We start from the raw sequence: 23,860 nt of genomic DNA, 5'->3' as shown, positions 1-23,860 counted from the left end.
AGAGAGTGTTGAACTCAGAGACATGCAGGAATTCAGTAACAAACAGTTTTTACTGACAATTTAATGGCTGTTACAGTCTGTGGTACAGCTGCATTGCCCCCATGGACTCTGGCGATGCACACCGTCCTGGAGTTTGAAACATGACTTTCTCCCTTCCTGCTAACAGCTGCTCTGAGCATGGCTCTGTCATAACAACCCTTCTTTCACATCGGAAAAACAAACAGAGCAGCCGTTGGCGTTGGCTCTGACTGGGCCATATGTGGAATATGACTTGTGCTAAGTTGATAATAACAAAGATCTGCGTGGTCTGCTCACAGTAGCACAAGCAAGCCCCAAGCAAGGCACTTGACTGCAATATCCATTAATCCACTGCAGTTTCCCACAGGTTCAAAGGCTGTCTTGGTGTGGAGCTTCAAACTTCAAAGCGTATTCTCTTGTGAAGGGTAGCAGTGAAACGAGGAGCTCTCAGCTCAGCTATCTACCAGGCTGCAGAGGAGTATTTGGGATTCACCAAGAGGTGCAATTAAGAGTAGGTGTTGATTGAATTGACCTCTGCACTGATGACCTGCTAGAGGTGCCGAGAAACAGACGCTCCAGCTCCGAGTTCTCAAATGATATTGCCAGTCCTTCGAGTGACTGCAGCTGACTGCTGTTGCTGGAAATGGCACTATGAGAGTGAACCAACAAGCTAAACAATCAGCTGAAGCTATAAAACTGCACAGCCAAGAGGAGCTAAACTGCTGATTCTGTGATTTATTTTCTCACCAGGAAAATCTTTATCTTCCATTATGGAACACAGATATAATAAGATGTGTCTTGTGAAAGTGCTCAATTTTACAGCTGGGGATTTTCAGTTATTTATGAAATGAGAGATGTTGATAATGTTTTTGATAACTCAGTCAGGACGGTTGCTTTTAACTCATAGAGTGAGTCCTACTCTGACACATGGATGTGGTCTATGGAGTAAACAATTGGATTTCTTAGATACCCCACTTTGCAATCATTTTGATCATAAGAAAGGCACTTTATGATTTCATGTGAATTTTTCCTTGTACAAGAAACATCACAATCCATTATATATTTTTCATTTACGTGGAATTTGGGATTTACAAGTTAACATTTATATACTTTATGTTTCTTCTGCCACCAATATTGATGTCTGTAACAGTGTCTGGGTATTGAGGAAAGGCCTGCATCACAGTTTTATTTTGACATGTGGAAAGTGGATCTGTGTAAATTAAAAATCATCAACCCACATGAAAGATGTGCTACAAAAATAATGACACATGATGTTTATTTAGACACCTGTGAACATCCTGTCATCCTAATTTAATCAACTACTCAAGCCATTCATTTTCCAGATGATTATCTTGTGTTTAAAAAGGTCAGCCATGCTCGACGCTTCTGTTTTATCTCTTCTCGCCCTTGTCGCTCTCCACATCTGGAAAGGTCATGTTCTGAAGCTTTCAGTCTGTTTGCAGCATCCTGCCAGGCTGTAATCCTGCATGTTCCATATATCTCAAACTGTAATCTGACTAAAAATATCCATTTCCTTATATATCACAACCACTAATGCTTTTATATAAAGCTCTCAAATTTACTTTCAATTAAAGGAAAAGATTAAAGCCTGCTTTAGCACTGAGGTTGCCATATTTTGAAAGCACAGCACGCAAAGTAACCATTGCTGCCAATTTCTGGGAAAGTTAATAAGATGAGCCCAGTTGTATCACAAGTATCAATATGTGAGTGATCCTGTTCATACACTCTGGGCAGATAAAGGTTAAAAATGAAATAACAACATTTGGTTTCATCTGTACCCTTAATTACCTCTAATTCCACTGCAGGGAAGTCAGGGGAAGCACTGGAAATAATTACAGCATGGAGGGCTTTAAGTGGATTTGTTCAGTGGCTGCTATGACCATCTGATATCCATGACAGATGAGGAAGATTGCTGGAAGAAGGCTCTGTAGTGACCATAAAGAAAAAGCCACAGCATTGGTATCAATGACACACAGGAGAGCAAGGCTGCAGCAAGATAAAACTGCGTCAAATTTAAGAAAGTTAAGTCACTGTAGAGTAGTTGACATGTCGCTATATTTGAACACAGCTCCGGGATGAACACCTCTTCTGCCAGTCGTAACTGTACAAAAGTTAAATTACTTTCTTAACTCTTCAGATGCAGAGACATTTAATCACACTCACACTGCAGCCAGACAGCCCAAATCTCAGTCATTTACAGTTTTTGCACCAACAATACTGTAGCAGCAACTAAGAATCATTTGCAAAGGAGACAAGGCAGCATTTTCCAAATTCAAGTAAGCAGCTGTGCAAGCAGCCCTGTGAGGTTGGGGTCAGTAAAGTGGCCTTGTAGCTTCCATGGCTAAAAGCAAATTTTGAAACATTTGTACTTTGCAAGTGCTCGATATTTCTTTTATTCTGAAGAAAACATCAAAGTTTTTTCTGTCAGATCTTACATGCAGCATGTTTATTGTGCTCCTCAGTCTGTCTGCTTGTTGTTTCACAGACTGACTAAGCCAGAAAATCTTTTCATGGATTTGGCATGTTTGCATCATGCATCCTTTAAAAAACAGCAATACTAGACCAATGAGTGCAAAGCTGTGATGTGACGCAACTTGAGCAGGAATTGAACAAAGCTAAGCTTCCCTTAAAGAACGACAGAACCTTTGCATTGAATGGGGGACATTTGTAAATTAATATTAAATATTGACATAAAACTGCTCAGCGCTGAGAGCAGGCGGGGAGGGTTCTGCTGGCAGGAGTTAGTTTTGTGCCTTCTCGAGGTGTTATGATCCTAATTCAGCTGAACATCTGTGATGGGAGGTGCCAATCTGATAACCCCAAGGACATACAGTACCAGCTCTTACCTACCACTTCTCTGCTCCATCATCCCAGCTGCAATTCTGCATCAGACTCTCCCAGCAGCTTGCAAACCCTTTACAGTATTAGCATTTTTGCTTTTGATATGTTCACTAATTTTGGTATCGGTAGGTGTCACCAGTGCCAATGGAAAAAGAGAAATTTGATTTCTGAAACCATCAAACCGGTAGGCAATAATGTGCTCTGAATCTCTGGAATGACTTCTGAATGAGTTATTCTTACAGTCTGCAGAAAGTGTCAAGTAGAGAAAGGCTAAAAAGGCTGATGGAACACTTGGAGGCCTCCAGAAACACAAAATCAATATTTATACTGAATACATAGCCAATCTCAAAACCCACTTATGTGACCTCATTTTGCTGGCACAAAACTATCTTGTTCCTGCATTCCTGCTTAGTTTCGATTCTCTGTGGATCCTCTTCATATATGCATGAATACATCCTAAAAAAACTGCGGCATTACCATACATTTGTGCCGACTGAACACACAAGCACACAAACACACACACGTAAACATACTTATGATTTGTATATTTCTGCAGTGTTTGTGTTTCCTGAGAACATTTTTGGAGGGATGGTGAGATTCGCTTCTAGTGAGATTGGCTCATAAATCAAGAGTCATTATTTGTAGCTTAACATTTCATTTTCATTCCTAATCCCTGAAATGAAAGGTCATACTAATCTGACATGGGCCTATTCCTGTTTTCATTCAGTGTTAGAGAAATGAGGAGGGAAGATTGTGGGGAAGGACAAAAGTGATTTAGGACTGAACAGCAGAGATCCGGGCATGCATTAATCACACTAAAACATCACTGTTGCATCTGGCACTGTAGTTAAACTTGTCTCTTACGTGCAGCCAATAACTTTAAGCAAAACTGATGAAAGCATTTGGAAGTTTCGAGGACGTTTGTTAATGTGACACATTTAAGTGCTTTAAAAATTGTTATTATTAACTGAATTCAACAAGCACTCAAGCTAAGTGACAGACAATTAGTTTTAAAGGATAAAAAGGCAATAATTTACTCCACTCAGACCAAAGTTAGGACCTGGCTGAAGGACTGAAACTTTACCTGAAGTCCAATGTTTTCATTTACTATTATTGCGATTTTCAGTTTTGCTTAGTTTTTAAACAAGCTTTATACACCAAAAGATGACAAAATACGAATTTTGCAAGTCAAGGGGAAGAAGAAACTTTCCGGATATCCGTGAAGACAAAGGTCAAATAACAATGAATAAAATTTCCCCTTTGGCTTTCACCACATGAGGAGGTCACAGCATCATCGCAACAGTAGCTGCCGCTGTGGGAGATGATCACACAGGAGAGAGTGAAAAGGGGTTAGCGTGGCGCTGCGTGAACAGGCTGGGGTGACATTGAGCTCTAAGTGCACTAACACAGAGCTCTTCCAATTCTACATTCATCAAGCAGTTCTCACGTACCCTGAGAAAGTCTGGTGTGATAATGTGGATTTACCTGCTGAGAATTTACCACAGGTAATGCTGAAGATGAAGGTAAGGGGAAAAGACAATGTCTGGCCTGGAATTGTTAATTCTTATGGTTTATTGATACACACACATACTCTCTCTCTCTCTATGATTGCTGCTACAATGACCTGAACTGAATGTTCTGATAAAATGTCACTTTCATACAGCTAGTTTAAAAAGTTATGGTAGTTATCATCATTTGAAATGTGTTACAGGAAGCCACGAGATAAATAATTCATGTCAAAATAAAAGCACTTGGATTTAAAAATATGTGTCAAAAAATATTTGAGGAGATGATGCCCTTTTCTTTTGGACTGTCTGCAAAAACACCAACAGTGAGAAGTAGAGGTCCTGTACAGGTGACAGGCGGAATCTGGATAGGCTTAAATGTATCTTATTTTACAAAGATGAAACAAAGTAAACAGTATTGAACATGTGTGTTCTTGCCAAGTTCATCACTTGTTTGACCCCTGGAAACACTTGCATTGTGTTGTCAATATCTGCAGTGGGTATGTGAATTGGGTTGTGTTATTGTGTTATTAAATTTGCTGAACATTTGTGCATTTATTTTTCTTGTTTTGTTTTGTTGTCTGTATTTGTAATAGATATGTTGTGAAACTGGAGATGTTTTCATAATTTGTTTTATCTATTTGCATGTGCTTTTCATTGGCAGTGCAATGGGCTCTCTGGGCCACTGTATACTGTAAGTCATCACAATTTAATCTGAGACATGCATAGCAGTAAAAAAAAAAAAAAAAAATTTAAAACATTAAAAAGTCTGTCAGACTCGCTCAAATCAAATCAGGAGATAATGTTTCTGGAAAAGAGCAGAATCTGCATCCGTCTATTTTTCACACTAATTCTCAAAATTAAAAACTAATTACCAGAGACCGATCTGAACAGGGCTATGTAAAAATTGTAACTGAAACTGATATGTGCAGCTCAGAGCTAATGAGCAACTCACCCATGGGTCATGGACATTGGAAATATTATTTCTGTATGGAAGGAGCAGGCCTACGATTCCACATGGTCGCATAATGGAGGGGGATTAACGAAGAATACCTCCTGTCATCTGCGGACAGCGTGATGAGCTCAGAGGGGATTGTAGGAAAAAGAGAGAGAGTGATAAAAAGAGGAGGGAGAAAGAAACAGAACTAGGCCAATTGTTTTGATGTGTTTAACTCTTTCTGGCTTTGTTTGTGAGCTTGCTTGTGCATCTTTGTGTTCACACAAGCATGCCTGTGTGTCTAAACTCTGATTATTTCATTTATCTTCCAATCATTTTACGTCAGAGTGACATACTAAAGACATTCAGCAGCAGTCTCATTATTGTTCTAGTGAGTTAGTAAATAATAAGCAATAAAAGCTAAATAAACAAGCATTCTGCAATATTAATTTTTTTATAGTGGAATGACCAAATGTTTTAATTTTTCTGTCACTTTTTTCTATTAATTATTTAACATAATTTACTTAATATTGCCCCACAACACCAAGAAGGTCATGGGTTTGGTTCCCGGCCTGGGGCCTTTCTGTGTGGAGTTCTCCCATTGCCTGCATGGGTTTCCTCCCATCATCCAAAGACATCATGTTTGCGTCTAAATTGTCCGTAGGTCTGAGTGTAAATGTGAGTTGTTGTCTGTCTCTGTGTGTTGGCCCTGTGATGGACTGGTGACCTGTCCAGGGTGACCCCGCCCCTCACCCAGAGTGAGCTGGGATTGGCTCCAGCACCCCCTGTGACCCAGAAGTGAATATGCAGTAGAAGATGGATGAATGAAAGGTCAGGAAATATAACTATTACAACTAGATCAAAGGTTTGAGGTCACGTCTTTGTTTTGTCAAAGCAACAGTGCAGAAGCGGGTAATATTCCATTAACTGTCACATAAAAGAGACAAAAGCTCACCATCCAAATATTGTGGAGGCTCGCACCAGTAAATATTTGTGTCCCTGCTGAATAATTGACTTCAATGGCTAATCACATAGTTGACAGTTTTATTTGGCCATTTAATTAATGAGCAAATGATTCCAGTACGTGCCATGATATAAAAAATTCCACCGCCACAAAGAGAGCAGTCATTGTACACAATAAAGACTTAGTCTATCCAGCAGTGAAGTCGGAGGGTACTTAGGGTTGCTCTCAAGTTGTATTTGTGAGGTGCTTTCCTGGAGTATAAGGGCAAATACAATACAATAATCCATGCATTAAAAACCCTATTTATAGTGGATTTTCCATAAAATAATTTGATTGTTGTGTAATTCTCTTGTTATTGCAGGTAGAGATAGCTCTGGTAGTATAGAGCTCTGGGGCTCACAAGATTGACCTGAGATGTTGTGAGATAAATATTGTTGATAATGTCCAAAAAAGCTCAGAGGGGAAAAGATAAAAATAAGTGCACTTTTTAAAATTGTAATATTTTCAAGCTTACTCTATATATTTTTCATTCATTCATGTATCTTCTAGCTTTCCTTTCCGGGTCACGGGGGTTTCAGGAGCAAAACCAGGCTCACTCACTATGCTGCTGTACTGCCCATATATATTTTCATATAAAATCTTAATCTGAAAAATAATGACAGCATGAAGCTAATTGAGTTGAAATATGAGGTGGCATTAAATGGAAAGGTTTGAGAATGTGCATTTGGTTACTTTCAGTCACGGATACAAATAGGCACACTATCGTGGAAACAACAATCCCAACTTTGCAACCTTTAACTGTCTTGTTTTCATCTCTCTCATCTACTAAAGATTATAGAAGTCTTTGTTAGATAAATCGCAATGCACTAAAACCTGGGAATCATTATCCGGGGAAAAACATTTCATCATAAAGCGCTTTAAAAGAGGATATGATGTTAATACCCCTCGGCTTCCATGTAAATTTCATATATATGTGGGGATTGTGGCATGTGGCATCTTCAGCAAAACATCTGCATTTAATCCCCTTTTGTGCCTTCAGATGACAATAATTCATATAGGAACATGTGACAGAATGCTTCTTATCTTAATTTTGATCCACGAGAGAGCTCAAACTTAACAGTGTGTCTGCTGTGGCTCACAGAGTAATTCTAGATGTGAGTTTAGGAGCCATGCTGAAAAAATGAAACGTTTATGGTAATAAAGCGGAACTAACTAATGAGAGTAACATAGTCCATAGGTAATGGGTGATTAGTTGTTAGTTTGGCTGGTTATACAAGTGATAGATCTTTGGAAGAAATGAAATGGATTTCTTCTTAATGGCTCCACTTAGTTTTTGGCAGGAAATGTCATTACAATGATGGAAACTTTTGTAGACTTTGAGACTGTATAGTGTCCCAAGAATTCCCTACTTAGCTTTCTTTTGGTGGAACTTGGCATGTGCTTGTGACTGAAAGCAAAAAAGGAGTATAAGCATTGGCAATGTGTATAATGTGCTGTCCATTAGGAGGCGGATTCTTAACCCAGAGAGAGGAGATGAGCGTGTGGCCGAAGATGGCTGGAGGATTCAGGGAGGGCAACCATTAGAAAAGGAGAAAAATCTCTATTCTGTGTCCTCATCAATACAAAGTGCATTATCTCATCTGTGTTTCCTTTTCCTCCGCCCCCGCTGTGCCCTCGTCCCTCCGTGGAGACCAAACATCCCCTGTCACCTGTCAATCAAGCCTTGATAGACAGGGACCTTGCTCTGCATTGCTGGAAACAATTTGAATCGACCTTGCATTTTCAAGTTGCTTCCACTGCTGTTTTTTCTGGCAATTAGCTGGTAAAAGAGGTGCCATGCCAAATAAAATTAGATTGATTGTCTCTTAAATAAGTTGAATTATTGGGTTTGAGTCTGAGAGCTCAGCGCAAAGATGTTAATAGTGCTTTTGATTAATCAACCATGTGTATCAAGGCCTTTTGTTCACGACCTGCCTCTTGTTCTATTCCTCCGAAAGTCCATCTAATTTCTGCAGAAGGAAAATGTAAAGCAAAATTGCAACTAAACAAGGTCAGAAATGCTTGACTACAGCGTATTTGTCCTTTACCAGGACCCAATATTTTGTGCAAACTGATGTCAGCATGATTTATGCTCTCTACTGATCATTTGTGTTTTACTTGATTATTGATGTTGAGTTGTGAAGTAGTACCTTAATGGAAGCAGAACAAATGAGGGAACAGTGTGTACACAATGCAAAACAACAGACACACCATGTATGCCTGCAAGGTGGGGGAACGAGCGAAGGGAGAGCCCAGCTGGTATGAATGTGTGTACATGTGTATGTGTGTGTGTTTGCAGATTTAGCAGTCTAACTCAATCTGTCCAAGCTCATGTTTCTGTCAGGGTTAGTGTATGCCACTAGTCTAACTCTAAATACCAGTTTGGTTGTTGTTTGTTTTGGTTTTTTTTTTGCTTTCCATTTCCTATGTGAAGCTCACGGGGAGACTGTGGAGGTTACCCCTGTCTGACTGGACGTCAGGGGGGGGAACACCAGAGACACACAATTAGAGCAGGGAAGACTAGAAAATATGCTGATGTGCTGTGTGAGGATGTGTGGGTGCATTTGACAGGACGGCAGCACATGGGTGACGCCGCTCCCCTCGAGAAGATGGAGAACTGGAACTGTCACAATCTGCATCTTAAGCTACCCCCCACCCCCCGTCTCTGTCTCCTCCCCTGGCACTGTCTCTCTGTTTCAGTCAAAATGAATGATTTAACAACAAATTAAACTAAAGCCTCTGTGAAGTGGTCACTATCCACCTTTCTCACATTTTTCATTTGCCTTATCATAACCAAGCCCATTCTCACACATCAGAGCCTCTATACCTCCCTCCCTCCTGTCTGCCTTGCTCTTTTTTGCCCCCCCCCCCGCCCTCTCTCTTTCTCTTTCTCTCTCTCTCTCTCTCTCTCTCTCTCTCTCTCTCTCTCTCTCTCTCGCTCATGAATGTCACCTCTACTGATGGTGGCTGCTGGAATTCACGCACACATACTCTCACAACCACTCACTGACTTTGGATGGGAGGAGGAGGAGGAGGAAGAAGAGGAGGTGGAGGGAGAAGGAGAGGGGGAGGAGGGGGTTCAGTGAGGACTGTGGGAAAGGAGTGTGCCATCGGAGGCAGAAGAGGAATCTCCTTCTGTCTGTGTCCATGTCTCCGCTCCATTCCCGGCTTCCTTCTGACAAAGACAGCCAGTGTCCCGCCTGCTGTTCTACCTCTGGATTTAAGTCGGCTGGATTACCGCCTAGACTCTCAGCTCATTATTCCATGCTGCCACATTTAAATGGGAGGCAAAGTTGGACCTCCATGGACTGCACAAATGGTGACAAACAGTTTGATTTCTTTCGTGCTTTTAAGAGCTTCTTAGCATTCAAAATGACTTCACTTTTCTTCAGTAAAAGTGTTTTTATATGTAAAGTCATTTGAGCAGCTCTTCTTTGGAATTGCCTATTTCAAGTAGGTTAGTGATTTTGCAATATAAGATTTTCCACTTCACTACTGTGGTGCATTTTGATGTAAAAGATGAGTGGGGAAGAGGGGTAGAAGTATATTCATCTCCGCCTTGTTAAAAGTGAGTCATTCTAACATTGGCTTTTCTGTCATTTTTGAACCTTAAAATGTGACTGTGGCACTTTTTCCATGTGCTGTTAGTGTCAGATTTTGATTTAGAGTACGAGTGGAGGCTTTACATTGGACTGTATGTGAACTTCCATCTCCAAAGGAACCCTCAAACTAAACTCTTCGTTAAGGAGCCCCATCTCCTTTGTGGGGGTTTCAGTAAAACATCCGTCCAACTCTAATTTTTTGGGGAAAGAAAAAGCCAAAACAGTAAAAGGGGGACTGGGAAGGAAGGCACCCCCCTCCCAAAGGTGAGAGGGGGGGGAAAATGGCAGCTCTCGCCAGCTCTCTCATTAGACAGAAACGGGCGGTCAAGGACGACCATGCCAACAGACCAGTAACCAACAAGCGCAAGCCCTGCCCTAAGAGCAACAAGTCCTTGTGCCAGAAACAGATCCTGGTCTTGATTTCCAAAGTACGACTATGTGGGGGTCGAAAAGGTCGAAATGACAAAAGACCAGGTGAGTCACTGTTTTCATCTTCCCCTGCTTTTGTTCATCTTAGGATATTTGGTTGGAAATGAAAGGTGAAACAACACTGGTCCATATTTTTTTTAAGTCCTTTTTTTTTTTTTTTTTACAATTTTTACAATTAAATATTTATGAAAATATGTTTATATTATAAAATGGATGCTTTTCATGCTTTTCATTTCTTTAGATTTCAATTTCTCAACTCATCAAATGCTGAAATTTGTCAGCATGTGTTGAAATTATTCACTTCCATTTGTGAAAAGAAGCCATTCAACCCCACAGCTTGTTTTTTAAACACATAATATATTGACGAAAACATATCTATTTAATATCTCCAGCTGTCATATATAATAAAATCTGATACTTTCACCTAAGCAGTTGTTGTCGGTACAGTGACCATTGAAAACAGCTATTTGTTAATGCAAATAATCAAATAAAAATAAAACAAGTTGTTGAGTCAATGTAAAACTCAGATGAAATAATTTTGATATGTTAATGGGGCTTTTGTCATCCTAAAATAATCACACACAACTACAAGGTAGACACTATCACTGCAGTTCTAAGCAATGCCTCCAGTTTTAAGCATATGTGTGTATCGTGCAACCTCAAAACCAACTGTCCACATTTCTCCCCATGAAGCTGAATTGGCAATTTCCAATCACCAAATTATATACAACTGCACAACAAAGATGCTTTTTTGAACTGGGGGTAAATTGTTACTTACCAACATAAAATTTTAAAGAAACAGCAAAAGCTCCGTGTGTAAAGATGTGGTTTTGAACTTTTTATATAATACAGATTACATCCACACTGATACCGTCACATGGACACAAAATTGTTGTTGAAGCCATGATTTATTGGTTAGTTTTGAATTTAAATATTTTAGTGGATGACTTGATGAGGTTTGTTTGGTCTTTCATTACGATAAAATTTCTTTACCAATTTAAAAAAATGTAAATTCTGCTTGACAAGTCAACAATACAGTGTCACATCAGCTTCATGTATGTAAACATTTCTAAGATAATGGCATCTTGACAGCCACACCTCCAGCACACATCAAATCTGGGTAAAGCCTGACCTGAGCTGGATGACTGTGTCAGTTCGTGATGTGTTGCCAACACTCTTGTCAAAACTTGTTAATGGAAGACAAAAAAAAAACGTGCCCCTACACAAAGAATACATTTAAAAATAGATAGGCTGCGGATGCAGTGTGTTGTTGTTACACAGGTTACATATTACCGTTCATAAATTATACACTGCCTTGCTCAGTTTAACATTTAATGGAAGGCAATTTTTCCTCAGTTGAGTGATTTTTTTATGACTAATTCAGAAAACAATTTTTTCATTTATTTTTGAAAGTATTTGAAGTATTTCATTTAAGTATTGAAAGTAGACATTTTAATTATTTAATTCAATCCTGAGAAATGCATTGCTTCATTCGTTACGATTGGTTAGTGTAGTATGCTTAAGTTAAATTATACATACTACAGAAATGCCAGTGAACAAACATCTTTCATCAAGAGGCGACATACTTTCATGGCTGATTGAGGAAGAGACTGCCCCCCCCCCTCTCCCCGCAGCTAGAGACTGCATCTGAGCAGATTGAACGTGAGGATGATGAGCGATGAGCAGAGCTTTGTGCTTGATGAGGACTTTCATTTCATTCTGCACTACTGTCTTTGAATCTGCTGTGCTTTAAGCAGCATTGTGATGCAGAAACTTTGAAGTGTGCCTCATGGCCAAAGGACTGATGTACTGTAGAAATAATATACTGTATGGTGTTGAAGAAACTTTAGCATGGGAAAGCCTGGTGACCTGAATATGTTCTGTCAGTGATTGTTAAAGTTGACGGCTTGTTTAGGGCCACTTTGTGATACTTGTAGGAGACAAAAAATACTTCCATACCAAAAACTTTCGGTGCAGGCTCAATACATCTATGAGTACATATATCTCGCTGTCATTAAGGGTAAATAGCCTGCTGCCTCTGTCTCTGTGTTGCCACCACAATGCCCCAAATAAAAAGATGAATGAATGATAGCACACTCTGTTGACTGTAGCTTTATTTGTTGGAAAGACTTGTGGAAACTATTTACATCTGTTCTGTATAGCCTGGACAGCTTTTCAAAATGAATTTTAGATCAAAGTAATGCTATAAACGACTGATTCCTCTCAGTCTGCCAGTAGGTGAGTAGTCTCACAGAGGTTGCTGCTCCAGTCAGTGTTGGAGTCTTGAGCCACATGAGAGGCTCTGGTTGGTGAATGTCTGCTTTTTAAACGTATTTGGGGGTGCACTTAAAGCCTTGAGCAAAGGGCACCATCAGCTGGCTTGCACGGCTAGAATGGAAAAGGGGTGGGAATAAACATGTTCACCTCACTGCTGGAAAGAGTTGCAGCAAATAGACACCTGTGAATGTTAGAGAGTCATTTGATCCAGGGCCGATGGCGATTGTCCTCTTTCACACTGAAGATAAAAGCCACATGTTAGTGGATGTTGGTGGGATTTTTGTCCAGTGTGAAGGGGGCTTGAGTTATTTACAAAATTATACCAGATGTTGGTGTGGTGTTGCACTGACAAAAGTGGTTGATTATGGAGTTGAATGAAAAGGCTCTCTGCTCATATACAGCCAGTTATTATCATGATTTTGTGAGAATGTTATCAGTGACTTGGCTTTCCCCAAGAAATCTTATTTGCTGTCTGAGCTATAAGGCGCAGTGTGACATGACAATTAAACACGTTAATTAACAACATATTATGCAACAGAAAATCTGGTCCTCATTATTATTCCTTCAAAACACATTTTTCAGTTGGAGATTAGCTGTATATAAATGTAATTTCTAGCAGACTAAGTAGGAAAAGATAAATTATAGACAACGAATCACTCACAAATCTGCTTATTCACTCTCAGCAAGCAGCTGTTTGTCCACGGGGAATGATTTAAGTCACTGTTAGCCCTGCTCTACACAAGCAAACTTGCTAGACCTGTAGCTGTAGATCTGTTCATGTCAAGAACAACAGGATAGTTAACAAAAATATTGTGAGTTACTGAGGATAGAAAAATCTGCCTCATTTGAGACACTTTGAGTAGTATTTGAACAGATCTTGAGCTATAAATTATATATATTTTGAAAAGTTCTGTGGGTTGGAAGAAGTCTTAGAGATTAGAGATTATGCCTCTACATTCATGCAACACAAAGACATATCTTTTGTAAAATGAGCACAGCCATCACAGAGTTCTGTAGATCTGTGGTTTGTGAGAGGAGGAGAGTTTCAACTGTCATAATAGCATCACAGCATCACACAAACTATATTTACTACTGCCATAAAGCAACAGCCTACTGAAATGTTGGAGATGAACATAAACCCTTCTGCTTATATATGTGGCTGGCACAAATCTCATACTGGATGAGATCCACAACAAACAACAACATCTGTCTGGCTTACCTTATATGAGGCCCCCATCTAGAGCTGTCAGTGATCTGCATTGCTGCCCTCTTTTCAGATAATTTCAGCTCATTAATGTATAGCAATTAATCAATAATCACCCTCTCAGTTTGTTCAAGTTGGAATCTGACTTGAAAAGGGAGCGATATCGAACTACTTGCCCCTGCTTATCACCTTTTAGCCGTCCCCTGAGTAAGAGCACACAACATGTGTGTGCATGGAGCCGGATAGCAGGCATTTAGATTAAAAATGAGCCAGATGTGCTCCATAAAAGGACACCTCTGGAAATGTGATTAGACTTGACAGTAGTAACACCAAAAAAAAAAAAAAAAAAAAAAAAACAAACAAACAAAAAAAAAACCCAAAACAAAACACATATGCTTTAAAAATAGCAACACTATTACCTGACTCATCAGAAACTAATGCACACAAATATAGTGCAGATCTTGTAGCGGGCTCTTTGGCATGGAGGTGTACTGTAGTATGTTGTAGATGTAAGCAACTGAGGGGCCAGTCAACAGTCGGCGCACAAATGTAAGCCCCAGCCGGTGGGCAGCAGACTGGGTTACAAGGAGAGATCCAGCAGAGGATAGCATTAAGCTGACCCCAAGAGATCAGGGCCGCAAACTCGCTTACTCAACAACACCTGATCAGACAATGCAGTGTTAGGTAGCTTCTCATCAGAACTTTACTGACTGTGACAGGGGTCAGAGAGAGAGAGAGAGAGAAAGACACAGGGAGGTAGGGCAAGTCTGCAGAGGCAAACAAAGGCTTACAGAAAGAAGTAAAGCTATTACTGTATTCAAAGAAGACATGTATCAAGAGGTGGAGGCGGATGGAAACCATGGGGTGGACACAGATAAAGAGGGAATCAAAAATACAGGAAGACGAATAAAGAGAGATACCAGCAGAGATTAAAGGGAAGGTGGGAGGGACGGAAAAGAGCTGTGAATCAGCCTGTCATGGAGGCAGCATGTGGAGAAGGAGATGAGATGGGAATTCATGGGGCTGGATATGAAGTGTCACAGTGTAAAACAGCTTCCTTCAGACATGAAGTTCTTCTCTTGTTTAATAATCTGTCTCAAAAGTAGGTTGTCTTTAATTGAAAGCCAAGGATGTTTCTCCTATTTAAAAAATGGTGTTTTCTTTGGTTAAAGCTGAGTGAATGGGTCCAGTCAGTGACAGTGTGCTGCTTGCACATGCTTGAATTGTAAATAATGTTTTTATATTTGCTAGATAGAGAGGAATTGTTATGTTGTCCTGCTGGTAAGGGTAAGTGAGGGAGTGTGACCACAGACCTGGGTTTCCATTAACTCATTTGGCAACAAACTTATTAAAAGTTATTCCCTCCATTAGTTTTTGCTCTGTGTCTTTGGCATAAACCACAACTTTCTGGCCCAGCTAGACCAGTTTGCATTTCACATCGCAGAAGATTTGAGTGCTACTGATGACAGACTTCTACACATTGATTGTGATTTAAAAAAAAATATATATACTCTTCTTCTGGAGCAGCCTTCTCCAGAAGCAATACATTTTTTGGTTAATCTGTTTCCCCCAAACAAACTAGTAGACCTTGACTTTAGGATTGACTGAGCAGAATTTTGTCAACAGTCAGACCCTAACCCCATTCTGAGATTGCAAAATATTATAACACACTAACAGTTCAGAAATTACTCTAAAGGTTAATTAAACAGCCCCTCACTGCGAATATAAAATAGTTTTTAGCATGTTTCAAAGTTTATAGTCTGACAACAACATCATTCTCAGAAAACTACTGCAGATGTTCTAAATACACATAATTTCTGGGGTTGGAATACATAAAGTGATACATTTTTTTAACATCCCTGTAATAATAAAGTATAAGAATCAGGACGTCATGAAAGACTGGACTTGAATGTCCATTAAAAAAAACTTTTAGAAGCAAGCCAAATAGCTAAAAGTGCCAAAGTAGTTAAAGATGACATTAAAATACCTTTTAGGCTAACTAAAAAAAAAACTGAGTTTGTTGAAAACGCCTGTAACTTTTTTATCAAATGAAGTATTCTATTTGTGCCAAAACTGGGTTGTTGAAAAATGTTCAAATGATTTCCAGTCTTTATCAAAATCAGAGAGATTTCCAGACAGCTTTCTGTTTGTCTGCAACTACACAAGACAAACAACAGATTAGTGCTTGATTGCGGTTGAGGTCATCCCACCAGTGTCTGGGGATTTTCGGCCTTGAACCAACCTTGTTTCATCAGTTACATCTAAAATATCTGGCACCAAATGTCAACAGGAATGAGGATGCAGCTGCTGATGTTTACAAGTAGCTGATCTAGTTCAGTGCTTAAACTCTGTCCAGCATGTCCCAATCAGATTAAACCACAATGACAAAGTTTGGGCTTTCATCTTTTAGGGTTTCTTATATAATATAAAAATAGAAACATCTAACAAAGATAAAGGGATATACTTATGGATTTGTTTTCATTTCTAAGCTTTATATAACCATAAATAAAGTTGGTGGACATGAGGGCGTCAGAAGAATCCAGTTCTTTTTCTGTATTAATGCAGTTGGAGTTTGGACCTGGCTTGTGAAAAAATATTCAGTAGTAGAGAGGCAACTGACAATAGCCTTAAGTCTTATTCAAAGTGAGGCAGGGGAGGCTTGTGTGTACAAAGAACCTTTTTGTTTCCTTTTGTCCTGAGGATACCACCTTAACCTCCCACACATACCCACTAAATTGAATATGTGGGTGCTTTGATTAAAGCTGACAAGGACAGATTGAATTTACCTCTAACAAGAGAAAGACAATGAGGATCGAGGACACCTAGAGAGGTAATGATGAGAAGACAAGAGTGTGAAAGGAAGAGGGGGCATGAATGGGAGATGTACAAAAAGAGAAGCCGGATGTGGCTACTCATAAACCAAAAGGACGCATCTGTGTGTGATTAAAATCATGAACAACAGTTAATCTGGCCAATATAGATTTTCCTGTGATGACTTTTAGACATGAGTGCAGCCAAAATTAAAAGAGACTCACCCGCAGGAGGAGGTCAGCATCCTTCAGCACACTGGCAGCTGCTGGTTCTGCGCTCTCTGGGGAACACACAAAAAAAAAAAAAAAAAAAAAAATTATCCAGATGCTTGATTCATTTCTGAATCTGAAAACAGAGTGTGACTAATGAGGCGGAGAAGAGACTAAGGGGAGATCGTTTCTGAGCAACTTTTTCATCAAAAGAAATGGATGAACATGTTTGATCATGCTGCCCAACAACAGCATGGAAAAAATATCTCTTGACATGAAATGCTACATTTTGAAAACACCAACGCAACTTGGAGAGAAAGACTTAAAAAGACAAGTGTATAACCAAGCCGCGGGCATGCCCTGAATCAAAATATCACCTTTACATTGAAAGGGTTTGCAGTGCTTAGTCAAGCATAGCTAAATGTTTACTGTACATTTACATTACAAGAGTATTTATTTACCTACTTCTTTTAGTGCATGTGTATTTGTGCATCTGTGCCTGAGCATTTCTATTCTAATATGAATATTAAAACTGTGTCAGCTAAACTTAATCTCAGACAGTGTTTGGTTGAAATCGACAATGGATTCACTCCTCTGGTGCCAAACTGTTCTTAATCATTTCTACTCCTGCTTTCCTTCTTATCCTTCTGTGTGGGAACATCTGACTGTATCAAAGCAAGAGAAATCAATGCAAAGTTTGAATTCCTCACAATCCTATATAAAGTGCCCAAAAGCCTTACTGGTAAATGACTTGAGTAAAAGTGAAAGTCACCTATTAGAATACTAAAAGATATGATATTTCGTGTGCTTGAGTATCAAAAGTAATTTCATATTAAATGTACTTTTAACTTAAACTTTAAAAATATTTTAAACAAGTAAATGATGTCAATAAAAAAGATGTTTAAAAGATGTTGAAAAAAATATGTTTAACAATTTACATATTTTACACCAACACAAGTTGGTACGATTCCAGCCAAAATGTGAGGCAATCATTTGTTTTGGGTCTTTTGCCTGGAGGACTGAGTATGGGGGACTACACAGTGCAGCACTGCTGAGTGGAGCCAGTTTGCCCTCAGTGCGTACACGCACAACCACACCCACTCAGGGTAAATGCAGGAAAACCTGGAGTGAATTTCAATAACTTTTTAAGACTTTTTAAAAGCCTGCTGGAAATATTTTAAGACCTCATTATCATTTCAAGCTGCAATCAGCAGCAAATCTACAGAGCACAACCAACAACAGAACTCAGATCAGGTTGTAAGGCAAAAAGCGCAAAAAAGAAATGAAAAAAAAAAAAAAAGGTAAGGTTTATTAAAATATATCTTAAGTCACAGCAAGTGACACTCTGACCTTTTCAAAAGGACAACTTGGTGAATAATATAAATACCAATCTCAACTCATGATATATACCTCAGTCTCAGTTATTTGTGCTGTGGGCCTTGACAGCCTTGATGCCCTTTGAGGCTCCGTTAATCTCTTTTCTACAGTCTGTATTGTAAACCTTCAGCCATTGTTCAATTGTTTAAACTTACTCATCTCCAACCAGAAGTCCAAAATGTGACATTTCAACTTTTCAGAACTTGGCCTTTGTTTTAACGTAATGTTAATTCCAGTTAAATTTCGTTAATTGTGGGTACATACTAATGGATCGCAAAAGCAAAAAATGATGAGAAATGTCACCTAAATTTGCAGGGCAGCAAGCAGTTTACATGTTGTTGTTTTGTTTGGTTTTTTATAGACTGGGGCTTTGAGGGCATGTGTGATGTGATGTGATGTCCTGTCACTCTGTTCCATTTGTATTTACGCTAATTACAGAATGGACAGCAATATTCATGCTTATTCGTAACTTTTATTGATTCGAACAATCTCTCAACACAGGTACAGCCAGCCAGCGTCACCCATCCACAGGTTTCACACTCTAAGATCTCACACAGTAAGATTGTTGTTCCTATGTGTCCCTGGGAACACATAGGAACAACAATCTTACTGTTACAGCTTTTTAGTTTGAAGTCCCTTCTTTCGAACAAATAACCCCTATGCCTGTCAAGGTTAGTCTTCAACAAAATATACACATTTTCTTTATCAATAATGAATATTACTTAGGAATAACTTTTGGGGGAAAAAAAAAATATATCAACATTTCCTTAGTGTACAACATAAAACCCCACTACTGTTTGTCAAATCATAAATTTTGATAATTAGAGATTGTGTAACTTAACAGACTATTATTTTTTCCTTTTCATGTTGTCTGAGCACATCATCTTGCTACTCCTTTGTTTTTTTTTTTTTCCTGTGTCTCAAGTCCTGAAACAACACTGTTACTGAGTATGGTCTTTCAGGTAGTGGGGCCTGATAACCTGACGACAGTTTGTTGGTCCCGTTTCAACGTGCTCCGCTGCTGTCACTTGTGGCATTTATATCAGTCCCTGTTGATGTATGGGGGTCTGGTGTGCAGTAGTTGTGTCTGAGGTGATGAGTTCTTCTCAGGACACCTCCAGACTCCAGTTTAACCTCATGTGATCTAGGACTCCAGGTTTAATCACCTTCACTGATTTCCAGACCTTATCTGGGTCAAACAGTTGCACTCGCCCACTGTCCCCATTAAGAGTGTCTGTGATTTTTGCAGTCTGATTGTAATATTTCTCCTGTCTTTGACATTTTTTTTTTTTTTTTTATAAATCAGTCCTTGTGTGTTGTCTGTTACAGGAAGAATTGTCCTGGTCTTCCTGCTCTAAAGTCTCTGTACTGGGCTTGTATAAAGACCTTGTCTTGGGATTATGCAATGGTCTAATATGGCCAGTTATGGATCTTGTCGAGCAGCTGCAGCTTTCTGCATGAGAAGTTGACTGTTTTCACCACAGACTCTGCTTTCCCGTTTACTCTGAGCATATCCAGGTGAAGGCTATCTAAGTTCAAATTCCCACACTTGACTGAATCTCTTAAACGCTCGAAAGGCAAATTGTGTTCCGTTTTCAGAAATAACCACATCCAGTATTCCTTGTTGTGCAAAGTGGGCTTTCAGCTTTCTGATGACTGTACTGCTCTTAGTGTCAAGCAAGCAATCTAGTTCCCAAAGGTTGGAATGGTCAAATGTTATTAAGTAGTCCTTGTTATGGAATGAAAATAAAGTCAGTGCCAACTTTTGCCCAGGGTCTGTGTGTAATGCTATGAGGTTGTAGTGTCTGCTTGTGGTGCTTCAGATCCACTGACCTGTAGCACATTTGGAGATGAAAGTTTTTTTATGTAGTCATTCATACCCTTCCAGTATACCCTTGCCCACCGGAGACACCTTTCGACTCCCAAGTGTGACGAGTGTATACATTGAGTTGTGTCGGTCCTGACTCTGTCTGGCATCACTGCTCTCTCTCCCTTGAATGCTATGCCATCCTGAAAACTCAACTCATCCTGATATGAGTTGTAATGTTGTATGTCCATTGGAATGTCTCTTTTATGCTGTGGCCACCCTGCCTGAATCAGCTTTATCAGCCCCCTGCAGCTTTGTATCCTCTTGTGTAGCAGCTTGAATGCAATGCAGTCATTCAGCAGATACAGCTAAGTAGTTAATCATGTTTACAAACTCCACCTCTGTCTCAAAATCAGTCTTAATGCTCTCAGGTATACATGCCCTACTCAAAGTATCAGCCAACAGCATATCTCGGCCTGCCATATTGGTCAATTTAATGTTGTACTTTAGCAGCCTGAGAAGCATGCACTGCAGTCTCTTTTGTACACTAAGTAGAGGTTTTCCGTGAATATTTTCTAGTGGTCACTCTACACTGTCACTGGCCTCCCAAAAGTGCACTGACAAAACTTTTCTATCCCACCAACTACCACTAAGCACTCATTTTCTATTTCTATTTCAAAACTGGTCTCAGTTATTTTCTTTTAGTATCTGAAATGCATCTTCCTGGACATCACTCCATTCCCACGTTTTCTTTATGTGTCAGTTTTCTTAAAATTTCAAAGTCACCTGACAGGTGGTCATAAAACCATGATAGTAGTTTACCATGCCTGCCAGTCTTTGTACCCCATGGCATCTCCCTGATTGCTTGTAGCTTTTATGGATGAACCTGTAGTCCCCTCTGATATCAGTAGTTGTCCAATGTAAGGTACCGTCTGATGAAATAGTCTGAGTTCAGTTTGAGATTTCTCTCTCTGCACCTGGTTAGAAAGAGCCAGAGTTTCCTGTCATGATTCATGTTTGCCTCCTCGAGTCGCTCCTCCCCCTGTGACCAGTTCAGCGTCCGCGATGATTAAGACTGCCGATAAGTCCTGTAGCATCTGCATGAGCTTCCTTTGGAAGACGTCTGGTTCTGGGGTAATTCCTAATGGCATCCTTAGCCAACAGAACTAACCAACTGGGGTGACGAATGCAGAAAGGTAACTTGACCCCTCCTCCAACTTTACATGCCAGAATCTGTGGTTTACATCACACACAATAAATACTTTTGCCTTCAACTTTTCCAGGAGGATTTCATCAATTATAGGGAGTGGAAAGTGGCTCCTTTTAAGGAGCTCAGTTCAGTGGCTTTGGGTCAACGCAGATCCGTGGTTTCCTGTTTGGCTTTGTCACTGAAATCATACTGCTTATCCAGTCTGTACTCTTTTCCGTTGGAGATATGATCCTTGCTTTCTCACGATCTTTAAGCTCCTCTTTCAGAGGTTTCATTATTGCAAGTGGTACTCTGTGTTTTGGGAGTTTAATTGCCAGCATATTATTGTCAATTTCAATGCAATATTCTCAGCTATCAGCTTCATTGCTTCGCTGGCCTTTCTGCTCAAAAAAGGCATTCCTCCATTTTGGTCCACATCTTGAAACTCCAGTCTGTACACTTTCTGGTTTTTCTGACGTTGCATTTAACAAGTGGGCTCATCCTGGTTTTGTTATGCATCACAAGCACTTTCTGCGAGTGTTCCAGCTGCGTATACGGATTTATGAGATGCATGGGGCGGATATTGCATGTTGCGCCACAGTCTATCTGGAAATTAACCAGTCTTTTGTCAGTCAACATTCCAGCAAAGCAGCGTTACTCGTGACTGTGGTTGTCCCCCTCTTGATTTGCAGTCGCTCTATTCTCATTCACTTCTGTCACTCTGTCACATTTGTGTCACTGTCGCGCTTTATGACAACATGAACTTTATATTTTCTGCAGTTCTCTGGTCTTGTTTTGCGCTGTGCTGCAAAGTGGTTTACTTTCCCACATTTTTTGCCAAAAGCTGGGCATTTGTTTTAGTTTCCTTCATGAGTTTTACCTCAAAATTTACAGGAGAGCTCAGTCTCTTCTTGTCAGTCTGTTATAGTGCATGTACTTCCTCCACTGTCTGTCCTTGCAGCGTGCTGCTGTTCTCTTCTGACAGATCTGCAGCTCTACATATCTGCAAACATTTATCCAGAGTCAGGGTTTCTTCTCCTAATAGTCTCACTCTCATTTCAGAGCTATTTGTGTTGCACACAAATCTCTCTTATTAATGAGTCTCTAATGTCCCCGAAATGGCCAGCCTTTTCCACTCAGTGAAATATTTGCCAATATTTTCCTGAAAAATCAGTACCTTTCAACAGTGTCGGTCAAACAGCGCCATCATGGCACCCACTGTCCTCATCTCAGACGTGCCGTCACTCGGTGTCTTTAGCCGCTGAGAAGAGCAGCTTTCCTTTCCTCCACGTCCGGCATGGTGAGGTCCGTGTACAGCGTCATCTCCTCTTTCCAATCCTTTCACGGCTTCGCTAAATTGTCGGAGTCTAAAACATGGCGGGTTGTTCAGCGCTTCCATTTTGGCGCCTCGTTCAGTCCGTTAGCTAGCGACACCTGTTTTCCTCAAACTGCATTTCTCTTCGTCACCGCTGCCGCCATGTTTCACTCTGTTCCGTTTGTATTTGAACTAAACCTTACAGAGTGGACGTTTAAAGCAATGCCCAATGCTTACTTCTAGCTTTTATTTATTTGTACAATCTCTCAGCACAGATTACGGCCAGCCGTTGTCACATTCATCAATGTCCACCGGAACACATAGGAACAACAATCCTGTTACACAGACCACCCTGATTCAGCACACGTGTTTTTTTTTTTTTATCCTTCGTTTTTTTTGGTGGTGGTTATGGGAAATGTAGTGCAGTTAAAGTCTGCGTTTTACTTCGGAAACGTAGCCGGTGTTCCCAGAAGAAGAATGGGCGGGTTTTCGGTGGGGGAGATGAAAACTGGGCTGCTTTTGAATACATATGGCGGTTTTGAAAATGCTATGAAATCGATTTTACCGCACAAGCTGCCGCATTACAGTCAAATAAAACAATCATTTGATTTACACGAGTTTTATCCAATGATGTTAGTGATCGGAGGGGGTTTGACATGACGGGTGTCTGCACCGGAAGCTGTCCTTCCGCTCAGATCGCTGAACCGGCGCAGCGACGATTTGGCTAACAGGGTTAGCCATGCCAAAGTGGGTAAGAAAATGTGGAAAGGAAAGAGAGGCTCTAAAGCTCGTTGCGAGTATTGTAACACAGAAATCCTTTTGCAATACATACATACATACATACATACATACATACATACAGAGCATGGCCACACAAAAAAAAAAGTTACAGTGTGTGCAAAGTCAAGAGAAGACGTTGATTCTGCGTAAAGGTGAAAAAATCTGTACAGCCTATTTTCCCTTCGACTAATATATTTAATTGTGACCGACTCATGCTACTTCTGTAGCATCTCCTGATCAATGTGCTCAAAAATGAGTGTGCGTGCTGTAAGCTTAACAACCTTCCAAAATACAAATAAAAGATTGACTGAAACTATTAGTAAATGAAATCATATGCTATTAAATGCCTGTGTTTGTACATTTTGTCAATTATCTGTATTAGGTTTTTACATTTTTACATTTGATACACTTTTGGCATTGTAATTCATTATGTAGTTTCATTCCTTGTTGATTTTTATTTATGGCACTTTCAATTGTACATAATGCTATTGTTTACAGTGTGAATAGGCTTTATTGGTGTTTTATTTTTTTTTTT

General features: G+C 39.9%; 1 protein-coding gene across 2 annotated transcripts in view; it reads left to right on the top strand.

Moving 5' to 3' along the window:
- Nucleotides 1-10,208: 10,208 nt before the first annotated feature.
- The window catches only part of fgf11b (fibroblast growth factor 11b), a 34,411-nt gene continuing 20,759 nt past the window's right edge, over nucleotides 10,209-23,860 (top strand). The window contains exons 1-2 of one of the 2 annotated variants that reach the window (XM_029520238.1): nucleotides 10,209-10,433; nucleotides 12,603-12,624. In XM_029520238.1, the coding sequence (XP_029376098.1) occupies nucleotides 10,209-10,433; nucleotides 12,603-12,624 (247 nt within the window). The remainder of the gene's footprint in view (nucleotides 10,434-12,602; nucleotides 12,625-23,860) is intronic. The other variant, XM_029520239.1, reaches the window with a different exon arrangement.

The sequence above is a fragment of the Echeneis naucrates genome, chromosome 14 (assembly GCF_900963305.1).
Source record: "Echeneis naucrates chromosome 14, fEcheNa1.1, whole genome shotgun sequence".
Classification (NCBI taxonomy): Eukaryota; Metazoa; Chordata; class Actinopteri; order Carangiformes; family Echeneidae; genus Echeneis; species Echeneis naucrates.
The sequence above is the reverse complement of the archived record's forward strand: the minus strand, read 5'-3'. Positions and strand labels throughout refer to the sequence as shown.